Below are 12611 nucleotides of genomic sequence, written 5' to 3' on the forward strand. Positions count from 1 at the left end.
GAAATCGGCTTTTTGTTTTCTCTTCATGCTGAGGAGAAAAGAAAAAAGCCACTTCCGATCTTCTGTTTTACATCACATGATCAGCTGCCATTGGCTGACAACTGATCATGTGTTAAGGGGCCGGGATCACAGAGCGTGCCATGCCCGCCCCCACGGGGGGTGCCCGCAGGTGGCGCATTCTTGGGAGGACATACATGGACGCTTAAAACAAGGTTATAATAATGTAGGGCGGGGGATGTAAACATTGTAGGCTGGGGGAAGTAAACATTGTAGGCTGGAGGATGTGAACAATGTAGGCTGGGGAGGGATGTAAACATTGTAGTGTAGGCTGGGGAGGGATGTAAACATTGTAGTGTAGGCTGGGGGGATGTAAACATTGTAGTGTAGGCTGGGGGGATGTAAACATTGTAGTGTAGGCTGGGGAGGGATGTAAACATTGTAGTGTAGGCTGGGGAGGGATGTAAACATTGTAGGCTGGGGAGGGATGTAAACATTGTAGTGTAGGCTGGGGAGGGATGTAAACATTGTAGGCCGGGGATGTGAACACTTAAGATCCGGGGGGAAGTAAAGATTGTAGGCTGAGGGGAAGTAAGGATTGTAGGACGGGGGGGGGGGGGTAAATAACAAAATGGGAGGGAAGGGAACCAAAGAAATTGGGGTATCACCAAATACTCACCGGTATTGTTCCACACACTGAGTGACAAAGAAGAGCACATAGAAGAAATTGTGCCCTGTGTCAGAGAGATGACTCGGTGTAAAAGTGTCACATAAAAAAGTCCTGGGGATCAATTACTGGGCTGAAAATAAATTGATAAACAAGGTAAATTAATAAATAATTTAATTCAATTTATTGAAAAAAAGATCAATAATAAAATGACAGCAGTTCCACACCCAACACTAAGAACAAACAAAAGGTCTGGAGACACACACACACACACAAAAGACACACATGAAACAACGACAGAACACCACTATTGGGGGTAAGTAAAGAATGTAGGCCGGAGGGATTGGAGGTCAGATAGTGCAGCATGGAGGATGTGAAGGGTCTGAGGAAGAGTGGGGAGGAGAGGGCAACAGGGAGGATGTTAGGGTTGTAGGTGGTGTTATGGGGGGTATTATAGCAGTTTAGGTGATGTTATGGGGCTATTAGAGGGGTGTAGGTGGAGTTATAGGTTATTAGAGGGGTGTAGGTGGTGTTTATGGGGGTATTAGGGGGTGTAGATGGTATTATATGGGTGTAGGTGGTGTTATGGGGGTTTAGAGGGGTGTAGTTGGTATTAGAGGGGTGTAGGTAGTATTCAGAGGTATTAGAGGGGTGTAGGTGGTGTTATGGGGGTATTAGAGGGGTGTAGGTGGTATTAGAGGGGTGTAGGTCATGTTATGGGGGTATTAGAGGGGTGTAGGTCGTGTTATGGGGGTATTAGAGGGGTGTAGGTCGTGTTATGGGGGTATTAGAGGGGTGTAGGTGGTATTAGGGGTTATTAGAGAGGTGTAGGTGGTGTTATGGGGGTATTAGAGGGATATAGATGATATTAGAGGGGTGTAGGTGGCATTAGAGGGATGTGTAAGTGGTATTAGGGGGTATTAGAGGGGTGTAGGTGGTGTTGGGGGTATTAGAGGGGTGTAGGTGGTGTTATGGGGGTATTAGAGGGGTGCAGGTGGTGTTATGAGGGTATTAGAGGGGTGTAGGTGGTGTTATGGGGGTATTAGAGGGGTGTAGGTGGTGTTATGAGGGTATTAGAGGGGTATAGGTGGTGTTATGGGGGTATTAGAGGGGTGTAGGTGGTATTAGAGCGGTGTAGGTGGTATTAGAGGGATGTAGATGGTATTAGAGGGTTGTAGATGATATTAGAGGGGTGTAGGTGGTATTAGAGGGGTGTAGGTGGTATTAGAGGGATGTAGATGATATTAGAGGGGTGTAGGTGGTGTTATGGGGGTGTTAGAGGGGTGTAGGTGGTGTTATGAGGGTATTAGAGGGGTGTAGGTGGTGTTATGGGGGTGTAGGTGGTATTAGAGGGATGTAGATGATATTAGAGGGGTGTAGGTGGTATTAGAGGGATGTAGATGATATTAGAGGGGTGTAGGTGGTATTAGAGGGGTGTAGGTGGTGTTACGGGGGTGTTAGAGGGGTGTAGGTGGTGTTATGAGGGTATTAGAGGGGTGTAGGTGGTGTTATGGGGGTATTAGAGGGGTGTAGGTGGTATTAGAGGGATGTAGATGATATTAGAGGGGTGTAGGTGGTATTAGAGGGGTGTAGATATTAGAGGGGTGTAGGTGGTGTTATGGGGGTATTAGAGGGGTGTAGGTGGTGTTATGGGGGTATTAGAGGGGTGTAGGTGGTATTAGAGGGATGTAGATGATATTAGAGGGGTGTAGGTGGTGTTATGGGGGTGTTAGAGGGGTGTAGGTGGTGTTATGAGGGTATTAGAGGGGTGTAGGTGGTGTTATGGGGGTGTAGGTGGTATTAGAGGGATGTAGATGATATTAGAGGGGTGTAGGTGGTATTAGAGGGGTGTAGGTGGTGTTACGGGGGTGTTAGAGGGGTGTAGGTGGTGTTATGAGGGTATTAGAGGGGTGTAGGTGGTGTTATGGGGGTGTTAGAGGGGTGTAGGTGGTGTTATGAGGGTATTAGAGGGGTGTAGGTGGTGTTATGGGGGTGTAGGTGGTATTAGAGGGATGTAGATGATATTAGAGGGGTGTAGGTGGTATTAGAGGGATGTAGATGATATTAGAGGGGTGTAGGTGGTATTAGAGGGGTGTAGGTGGTGTTACGGGGGTGTTAGAGGGGTGTAGGTGGTGTTATGAGGGTATTAGAGGGGTGTAGGTGGTGTTATGGGGGTATTAGAGGGGTGTAGGTGGTATTAGAGGGATGTAGATGATATTAGAGAAGTGTAGGTGGTATTAGAGGGGTGTAGATATTAGAGGGGTGTAGGTGGTGTTATGGGGGTATTAGAGGGGTGTAGGTGGTGTTATGGGGGTATTAGAGGGGTGTAGGTGGTATTAGAGGGATGTAGATGATATTAGAGGGTGTAGGTGGTGTTATGGGGGTGTTAGAGGGGTGTAGGTGGTGTATGAGGGTATTAGAGGGGTGTAGGTGGTGTTATGGGGGTGTAGGTGGTATTAGAGGGATGTAGATGATATTAGAGGGGTGTAAGGTGGTATTAGAGGGGTGTAGGTGGTGTTAGGGGGGTGTTAGAGGGGTGTAGGTGGTGTTATGAGGGTATTAGAGGGGTGTAGGTGGTGTTATGGGGGTATTAGAGGGGTGTAGGTGGTATTAGAGGGATGTAGATGATATTAGAGGGGTGTAGGTGGTATTAGAGGGATGTAGATGATATTAGAGGGGTGTAGGTGGTGTTATGGGGGTGTTAGAGGGGTGTAGGTGGTGTTATGAGGGTATTAGAGGGGTGTAGGTGGTGTTATGGGGGTATTAGAGGGGTAGTGGTTAGAGTATATTAGTGTAGGTGATACTTAGAGGGGTGTAGGTAATTAGGGGTGTAGTGGTGTTATGGGGGTATTAGAGGGGTGTAGGTGGTGTTATGAGGGTATTAGAGGGGTGGTGGTGTTATGGGGGTATGGGATAGAGGGGTGTAGGTGGTATTAGAGGGATGTAGATGATATTAGAGGGGTGTAGGTGGTATTAGAGGGGTGTAGATATTAGAGGGGTGTAGGTGGTGTATGGGGGTATTAGAGGGGTGTAGGTGGTGTTATGAGGGTATTAGAGGGGTGTAGGTGGTGTTATGGGGGTATTAGAGGGGTGTAGGTGGTATTAGAGGGATGTAGATGATATTAGAGGGGTGTAGGTGGTATTAGAGGGGTGTAGATATTAGAGGGGTGTAGGTGGTGTTATGGGGGTGTTAGAGGGGTGTAGGTGGTCGTTATGAGGGTATTAGAGGGGTGTAGGTGGTGTTATGGGGGTAATTAGAGGGGTGTTAGGTGGTATTAGAGGGATGTAGATGATATTAGAGGGGTGTAGGTGGTTTTAGAGGGGTGTAGGTGGTATTAGAGGGGTGTAGGTGGTGTTATGGGGGTATTAGAGGGATGTGATGATATTAGAGGGGTGTAAGTGGTGTTATGGGGGTGTTAGAGGGGTGTAGGTGGTGTTACGGGGGTGTTAGAGGGGTGTAGGTGGTGTTATGAGGGTATTAGAGGGTGTAGGTGGTGTTATGGGGGTATTAGAGGGGTGTAGGTGGTGTTATGAGGGTATTAGAGGGGTGTAGGTGGTGTTATGAGGGTATTAGAGGGGTGAGGTGGTGTTATGAGGTATTAGAGGGGTTGAGGTGGTGTTATGGGGGTATTAGAGGGGTGTAGGTGGTATTAGAGGGATGTAGATGATATTAGAGGGTGTAGGTGGTATTAGAGGGGTGTAGATATTAGAGGGGTGTAGGTGGTGTTATGGGGTATTAGAGGGGTGTAGGTGGTGTTATGGGGGTATTAGAGGGATGTTGATGATATTAGAGGGGTGTAGTGGTGTTATGGGGGTGTTAGAGGGGTGTAGGGGGTATTATGGGGGTATTAGAGAGAGGGGTGGTAGTGGTGGGGGTATAAGGGGGTGCATGTGGTATTGGGGGGTGTGGGGCAGTATTTGAGGGGGTCACATAATCCACAGTACAGTCTCTCACACCCCACAGCAGGGCAGCACACGGGGAGGAGTAAATACGGTAATTGAAGATGGCGGACGGAAAAAGGGGCGGTGCGCGTCTACTCGCAGTGATACGGTAGCACGTACCTCGGGCATGGGGATGTCAGAGCTGAGAAGTGACGGAATATCTCCGCGCCCACTGATTGGCAGGAGGCTGCTGGTAGGCGGGGTGAGCAGCGGGAGTAGTATATAGGGCGGCTCCGGCGTGATCCGAGCATCTGCAGCAGGACAGTGTGAGAGAGACCGGCAGGTGAGGAGGAACAGCACGGGGGGGGGGGGGGAGACGGATGTAAAGCCGGGTGCTGGTTGTACTACCTGTGGCATGTACTTTATTGCTCTGTAGCCAGGTCTCCCTGGTGGGGGGAGGAGGTTGGGGTATCTGTGGTGATGGGGGGTATCTCTGGGTGGGGGTAATTCCTAGTTGGGGTTGGTTGTATTTTAGTACAATATTTATTCATCTCTTTTCTTAGCAGAAACTACAGACATCTGACATCATGGTGAAGGTCGGCATCAATGGGTGAGTGGTGATCTGTCGCCTTCTCTGATCCTCCATGAAATGTGACATTTATAGGACATTTGTTGCCCCCTCTGGGTATCTGCTGCCATGGTGCGCCACTGGCCCTATGCCAAGACTCCCCCCCCCCCCCCCCTCCCCTCTGGGGTGTGCCCTCACCTGTGTAGATGGGGTGAGGTGCTACGTCATGACTGTTTTTTCTTAATTTTCAAATGGGGGGGGGGGGGGATTCAGTTCCTCTGTGAGATTGGAAAGCATTAATGTTCAGTAGGGTTTAAAAGGAGCCAAATGGTTATGTCTGGGGGTGGTGGGGGCTGAAGGGTTAATGTTGGGGGTGGGGGGTGGGTGGGGGCTGAAGGGTTAATGTTGGGGGGGGGGGTGGTGGGGGCTGAATGGTTAATGTTGGGGGGGGGGGGGGTGGTGGGGGCTGAAGGGTTAATGTTGGGGGGGGTGGTGGGGGCTGAAGGGTTAATGTTGGGGGGGGGGGGGGTGGTGGGGGCTGAAGGGTTAATGTCCAGTAAAAGATTGCAGAGCCTGAGCTCCATCTTTGATGTGTGGTGGACTAGAGGCGTGGTGGTTGTTGGGATCTTCTGTCCTACAGAGAACGTTTCTCTCTATATGGCTCCTACTTTGTATGTCACCTGCACTCTGTCCACCTGCTGATTTGAACCCCCCCCCCTGGTCTGTCCTACACCCCTTCCTGGGGTCCACTAGCATTGTAAAATCCTCAGATGGCTCCTCATAACCCCCCTTGAAGTCTTGTGAAGGACTCTCCATGGCTTTCTCTTCCATCGCAGGGCTTCAGTTTTGCATCATATTTGCTCAACTGAGTCCCCAGGAGAACGGTCCCCCCCCATGGAAGATCTCCTCCTCCTTTATATAGACGCTCCCTGCTCTTCTCCAGCCGTAGCGCCCCCATGTTTGCTCACCAGGCGAATGGTCCATCTTTCATTTAGAAGATCTCAAGCAATGCTCCTCATTAACCCCTTGCAGCAGCCTCGCCATACAACGCAGTCATGTCTGTCGGAGTCACACCCCCTTCTACATCCTCTGCAGTTTCCTCTTGCACCTCCCTCTGCAGGGTGATAGATGCGCCATCAGCACCCCCCCCCCTGCCAGCTTCAAGGGCACCTCAAGGTCGCAGTCTCATCCAGGACATCTCGTCTCTGGAGGGCTTTGTGGTCCCTCTGCTGGTTTGCATCATACCTGCCCCGTGTAGGGGTGTGTCTGTGGGGGAGGGGGTAATGAGCATGTTCTTTCCCCCCCACCTCCTCCTTTCAGTTACTGAATCACTTGCACAAGGGAGGTTGGAGCTGACTCACATCCGCCTCTCGTGGTCGATCTGCACGTCCATGGAGGTGGGGGGGGGGGGGGGGGGACATCGAGGTGCGAGGCTCTGGAAATTCTTCTCTGCAGATAGTGTCATCTAAAATGACATCCATCCGAGAGCGCCGCGTCCTCCATCTCCTCTGCCCTTTTCATCGGCGTAAAGTAGGTCTCCTATTTATAGCCCAACGCCAGCTGCCTGGCTAAGGGAAAGGACAGGAGGGGGAGGGGAGGGGTTCCTTCTCCTGGTTACTGGCATGTGTAATTTTGGCGAGCTTTCGCTTGCCAATAACGTGATTCCCCCCCCCCCGTCTCCTAGAGACCTGCCTGCTTTGTCCTCGCCCTCGCCCGTGGCGACACTTTTCCTGTTTGTCTACATTTTGCACACTCAGCCGGTGAACTTTGCCTTTGCCGGGAGGCGTCGCCTCGCTCCCTAGGATTTTTTTTATTTTTTAAGTCCGGCCTGCAGGGCATTGCACTAGAGGTATGTCGGGCTGTAATAACATGTTGTCTTTGGGTGTCTGGGAAAGCTTGAGGTCTATTCATCCCGGCTGCAATGCTGACCCAGCACTTGGCTTTGAAGGCAAAGGTCACTGGAGCGTAGAAAGGATTTCCAAAGCCTCTTCCTGAAACCGGTGACTAGAATCAAATTACCGAATTTTAGAGGTCATCTACCTAATAATAAAACATCGGAGGTCTCCTCAGATATCACATGACTCTAATGACCCATCGGGAATTGTCACCTAAAGTATCTGGTCCTCACCTTCACCATCCGAGGTCACCTAGATGTCTTCACTAACTAAACTACAGTACACCACCCAGAGCTTTTCCTCACCGTCACCATCCGAGGTCACCTAGATGTCTTAACTAACTAAACTACAGTACACCACCCAGAGCTCTTCCTCACCATCCATGGTGCTATATTATCCATACAAGGGAATCTTTCTTGTGTCCCCCTTGCCCGTTACACTGACCTAACAGATCCCATATAAACCTTCCATCCCACCTCTACAAATGCCTACTGAGATCCTACAAAAAAGGGTTACACCAGTGGCCTCAACTGGGGCATAATGCAGCTCTTGGGGCACAATTCCACCCCACTGATGCCAACAATGGGGCACAATTCCTTCTGGCCTTTTATGTGTAATTTCACCCGGTGATCCTGCCATTAACACTTCCTGTGTAAGGGTGACAACTCGTACGTTGTCACCCTGATGGCATTTCTGGCCCAAATCAGGAGAGCAGCCGAGGTGACTCCTCTATCTATGGAGGAGCAGATGTGTCACCAGGGCTGCTCTCCTGATTTGGGTTACAAATGCCATCTTTCTCTCCAATGGGGGGGGGGGGGATTGTAGATCACAGGAAGCTGCATGATCAACAGGTATTCTGAAGTTTTCAATGAATTAGTCTTTCACCTACTAAATTTATTTTTATGGGCAGGGAGTATTGGCCCTAATAGATTTCTTACAGGGAACCCGTGTAACGGTTGCCCTTCTATGAAGGACAAGGCAACCAGTTTTCTTAAAGCGGGACTCCGCTTTTATAAACCCAGCAGCTACAAATACTGCAGCTGCTGACTTTTAAAATGGTGACACTTACCTGTCCAGCGCGCCCGAAGCCGATCTCTCGATCGTCTGTCAGGTGCTGCCGCCGCCATCTTGGGTATGGGAATCAGGAAGTGGAGCCTTTCGGCTTCATTTCCCGGTTCCCTACTGCGCATGTGCGAGTCGCGCTGCGCAATAAGGACTGTCCCCGCTGCCTCTGGGATCCGTGTGTTTAACAGCAGGCAGCGGGGGACTTGCGGAAAGGGGCGTAATCTACGCCCCTTTCCGCAGAGAGCTATCCCGGAAGTGGGTGCAGAATATCTGTACTGTACAGGTACCTGCACCCCCCCCCTCCCCCCTGAAAGGTGCCAATTGTGGCGCCGGAGGGGGGGGAGGGTTCCGATGAGCGGAAGGTCCACTTTAGGGTTTACCTCCACTTTAAATTGCCTCTACTGCCATCTTTTATATAATGGAGATGGCAGTGATTGTTTCGTATTGCCAATATACAAACTGGGGGGGGGGGGTTCCCATTGGGTAGGACTTTTAATGGCACTAGAGTAGAAGTCTCACATCAATTGGATAGAAAAAATTTGTCATGTTTTTATTCTTGTAATTTCTAAAAATATATCGGGGTGTACATATCAACCATAGCTGATATCGCAAGTAGTAAAAATGGATGGAGATTGAATTGGAGCCTTCAACTGATGCATTTTGGTATCTCTTGTAGACTCCGAGGCATCAGTTGAAGGATTGAATTAAACCTCCATTCTTGACTACTTGCGATATCAGACCCCCTTTCACACCACACCGCCCATTGCGTCGGCGGTAAAACGCAGCTATTTTTAGTGATTTCTTACCGCCGGATTTGCGGTGCATTTCGGCCGCTAGCAGGGTGCCTTTACCGCCGCGAAAGGGTTAAAACAGCCGGCAATAGCGGCGTTTTGCCGATGGCATTACAGTGCTGCCCCATTGATTTCAATGGGGAGCGGTTAACGCACCACTCATTCAAAGAAGCTGCTGTTAGGACTTTTTTATGCCAGCACACCGCTGTAGTGTGAATGCCCTCGGGGGGCTTTCACACTACACACAATGGTGCAGCTTCTTTAGGGTGGATTGCAGGCGCTATTTCTAACGCTTTTGCGCCTGCAAAACGCCCTGGTGTGAAAGGGGTGTTGTAGTTATCTACACTCCATGGTTTTATTGTAATTTTCTAAAAGGGGGGGGGGGGGGGGGGAGTCATATTTATCGAATTGATGTGACTCCTACTCTAGTGCCATTAAAGTCCTACCCAAGGAGGACCCCTCTTTCGCTATCATATAATTTTTACTCTTTAGCTCCTCATTGGTTGGCAGGGATGCACCCAGTACTTCCAATGACTGGATGCGCATGTTCTTCACCATGTGGTGGCGCTGTGAACATCCTCCTGTGTAGGCTGACTCCTAATCTACAGACCTGGCAAGATGGTCAGACCAATTGCTCAGATATTGGGGCTTATTGGCTCCAATCAGCTACTAACATCAGCTTTGCTCAGTTGAGTTTTGACAATAAAACCTGGAAGCTGATTGGCTACCATGAAAGTGCACTTTCTGTTGAGCCCCCTACCACACCAATATTTTGGTTTTTGGACTTGTCTGGGTTGCCAGGGATGTCTTTAAAGGCGGTGTACACCAGGCGCATGGTGCTTTTTGGCAAAAATGCTGATGGGTCCACCAAAACTTTGGGGGGGGGGGGGTGGGAGAGGGGTCATACAGAACATGGGTCAGGGTTTATAGCTTTTACCAACTTGCTAAAACAGCCAAATGTTTTGCTCTCATGCTCCAACATATAAGTATTTCAAATACCTTCTCTCCTTAGATTTGGGCGTATCGGGCGTCTGGTGACCCGTGCTGCTTTTGCATCTGGAAAGGTCGATGTTGTTCACATCAATGACCCCTTCATTGACACGCAATACATGGTAGGTGAACATTTTTGATGTCTGTGGGACAAGAACGTGATTGGCTTCCATATCATAGTTGCGTAGTTAGTCAGGTTGAAAAGACACATGTCCAAGTTGAAGCACAATATCAAACCTGTCTTGTGGTTTATCGGAGAATTGGGAATGATCCTAGTGTGGTTTATGCAAACTGAAGGTCCTGCTCTATGTAGACTAGAGTTCCATATAAGATTCAGGGCCCACTCAACTCCATCACTGCCGTTCCCAGTGTCTTATGGTCTAGAGGGGGTAGGGAACCTCGGCTCTCCAGCTGTTTTGAAACTACAAATCCTGCCATGCCTCTGCCTCTAGGAGTCATGCCTGTGATTGTTGGGGTCTTGCAATGTCTCATGAGAGTTGTAGTTTCAAAACGGCTGGAGAGCCGAGGTTCATTACCCCCCTGGTCTAGAGTTTGATATGATGGGACAACAAGGGTGAGTGTGGCCATGGCATATTGGGAGGCAGTAGGTGCTTTGCAAGGTAAGTGTACATATGCACACTTGTTGGGTTGCTAGGAGGAAGAATTGGCTTGCTTTTAAATAAGCCGTGTAGTACTTCAGTCAGCACATGCTGAAAGACAATCTTCAGTGGTTTAGACCTCATAGTGTCAGATGCCTGCTTAGTGGTGCTGGCCGTTACAGGACAGACGCCAGTGGCCCCCCTCACCACTGCTGCAGTGGCGCTGGCCGTTACAGGACAGACGCCAGTGGCCCCCCCCCCAGTGGCGCTGGCCGTTACAGGACAGACGCCAGTGGCCCCCCCCCCCGGTGGCGCTGGCCGTTACAGGACAGACGCCAGTGGCCCCCCCCCCCCGGTGGCGCTGGCCGTTACAGGACAGACGCCAGTGGCCCCCCCCCCCCCCGGTGGCGCTGGCCGTTACTGGACAGATGCCAGTGGCCCCCCCCCCCCCCCGGTGGCGCTGGCCGTTACAGGACAGACGCCAGTGGCCCCCCCCCCCCCCCCTGGTGGCGCTGGCCGTTACAGGACAGACGCCAGTGGCCCCCCCCCCCCCCGGTGGCGCTGGCCGTTACAGGACAGACGCCAGTGGGCCCCCCCCCCCCCCGGTGGCGCTGGCCGTTACAGGACAGACGCCAGTGGCCCCCCCCCCCCCCGGTGGCGCTGGCCGTTACAGGACAGACGCCAGTGGCCCCCCCCCCCCCCCCGGTGGCGCTGGCCGTTACAGGACAGACGCCAGTGGCCCCCCCCCCCGGTGGCGCTGGCCGTTACAGGACAGACGCCAGTGGCCCCCCCCCCCGGTGGCGCTGGCCGTTACAGGACAGACGCCAGTGGCCCCCCCCCGGTGGCGCTGGCCGTTACAGGACAGGCGCCAGTGGCCCCCCCTGCTGTGGTGGTGCTGGTGTTACAGGACATTTTTCATAGCAGATGAGCACACAGTGGGGGACTAATCAGTTTGTAGGCTTTGGCCAACTTGGTGAAGATTAGGAAGTGTTGGAAATGAGGAGTCTCTAAAAGGGCCACAGTTGCTTTAAATCAGCAACCGCCTCCTATTCCAAACCCTTTTTTTTTTTTTTTTTTTGGGGGGGGGGGGGTCCTTCATTGTTTAGAATTCCATATGTTTAGATTGTAATGTGGCTGGTTTGGCAGGCTTGGTGGCTACAAGATGATTAAACAAGTTTGTTGCTTTCTAGACCTACATGTTCAAGTATGACTCCACCCACGGACGCTTCAAGGGAGATGTGAAGGCTGAAAACGGAAAGCTGATCATCAATGGCAAATCCATCACCGTGACTAACGAGTGAGTTCAGAGGCTTAAGAAAATTGTCCGGCTCTGAATAATGACCCAAACTGGGTGCTGTTGGGTTTGAGTATAAAATGGAACGGCAGCTTACCGGTCTGGGGTGGGGAGGCTGCATCTGTTTTACCCAGTGATCCTTCCAGTCGCCCTTCTGTCCTCAGATGACAGCTTCCTGTATTAAAACCACTTGCCAACATGTGTCTGCGCTTATGGCGGAAGCGATCGGTGTAAAATCTTGTATTAAAATTGGGATATATATCTATCTCATATACAAACCCCCCCACAATTTTTTTTATTAAACCTGTGGCATAAATTGCAAGTCACCGTTTTATTTCTTATGATAAATTTTGAGGGTTATGTCATTTTTGTAGCTAAAATGGTGCTTTAACCAATTGCCTACCAGGCGCTTAAAGAGGAAGTAAACCCTGATGAGTTTACTTCCTCTTTCATTCCCTGCAAAGCATAATGGACTACTATGCATCGCATCGCATTGCATAGTAGTCCATTATGTGTCACTTACCTGACACAGGAGCCAGCGAAGTCACCGCTGTCCTCTGTAGTCCACCGCATCCATCTTGCTGGTGGCGTCTCGCAGCTCCGCCGAATGACAGCGGCGAAGCCGCGATGACGTCACTCCAGTGCATGCGCACGGGAGCCGACACGCGCGGCAGCTCCATTCTTGGAAATGCCACGATCAGTGCGCCTGCGCGCAGCTGTCTACGGCGCAAGCACCATAGACAGCGGTCCCCGTTTTCGGGCGAATATCTCCTAAACCATATAGGTTTAGGAGATATTGCTTGGACCTACAGGTAAGCCTTAATCTAGGCTTACCTGTAGGTCAAAGTGGCTTGTAAGGGTTT

The 12611-nt window shown here is 50.8% G+C and overlaps 1 protein-coding gene across 1 annotated transcript in view; it reads left to right on the plus strand.

Annotated features, from left to right (window-relative positions):
* Positions 1–4784: 4784 nt before the first annotated feature.
* GAPDH (glyceraldehyde-3-phosphate dehydrogenase) overlaps positions 4785–12611 on the plus strand; it is a 16892-nt gene continuing 9065 nt past the window's right edge. Inside the window, exons 1-4 of the mRNA XM_077467120.1 lie at positions 4785–4889; positions 5113–5156; positions 9878–9977; positions 11645–11751. Of these exons, the coding sequence (XP_077323246.1) occupies positions 5134–5156; positions 9878–9977; positions 11645–11751 (230 nt within the window). The 5' untranslated portion in view covers positions 4785–4889; positions 5113–5133. The remainder of the gene's footprint in view (positions 4890–5112; positions 5157–9877; positions 9978–11644; positions 11752–12611) is intronic.

The sequence above is a fragment of the Lithobates pipiens genome, unplaced genomic scaffold, assembly GCF_037356315.1.
Source record: "Lithobates pipiens isolate NorthernLeopardFrog02 unplaced genomic scaffold, aLitPip1_a1.2 Scaffold_47, whole genome shotgun sequence".
Taxonomy (NCBI): Eukaryota; Metazoa; Chordata; class Amphibia; order Anura; family Ranidae; genus Lithobates; species Lithobates pipiens.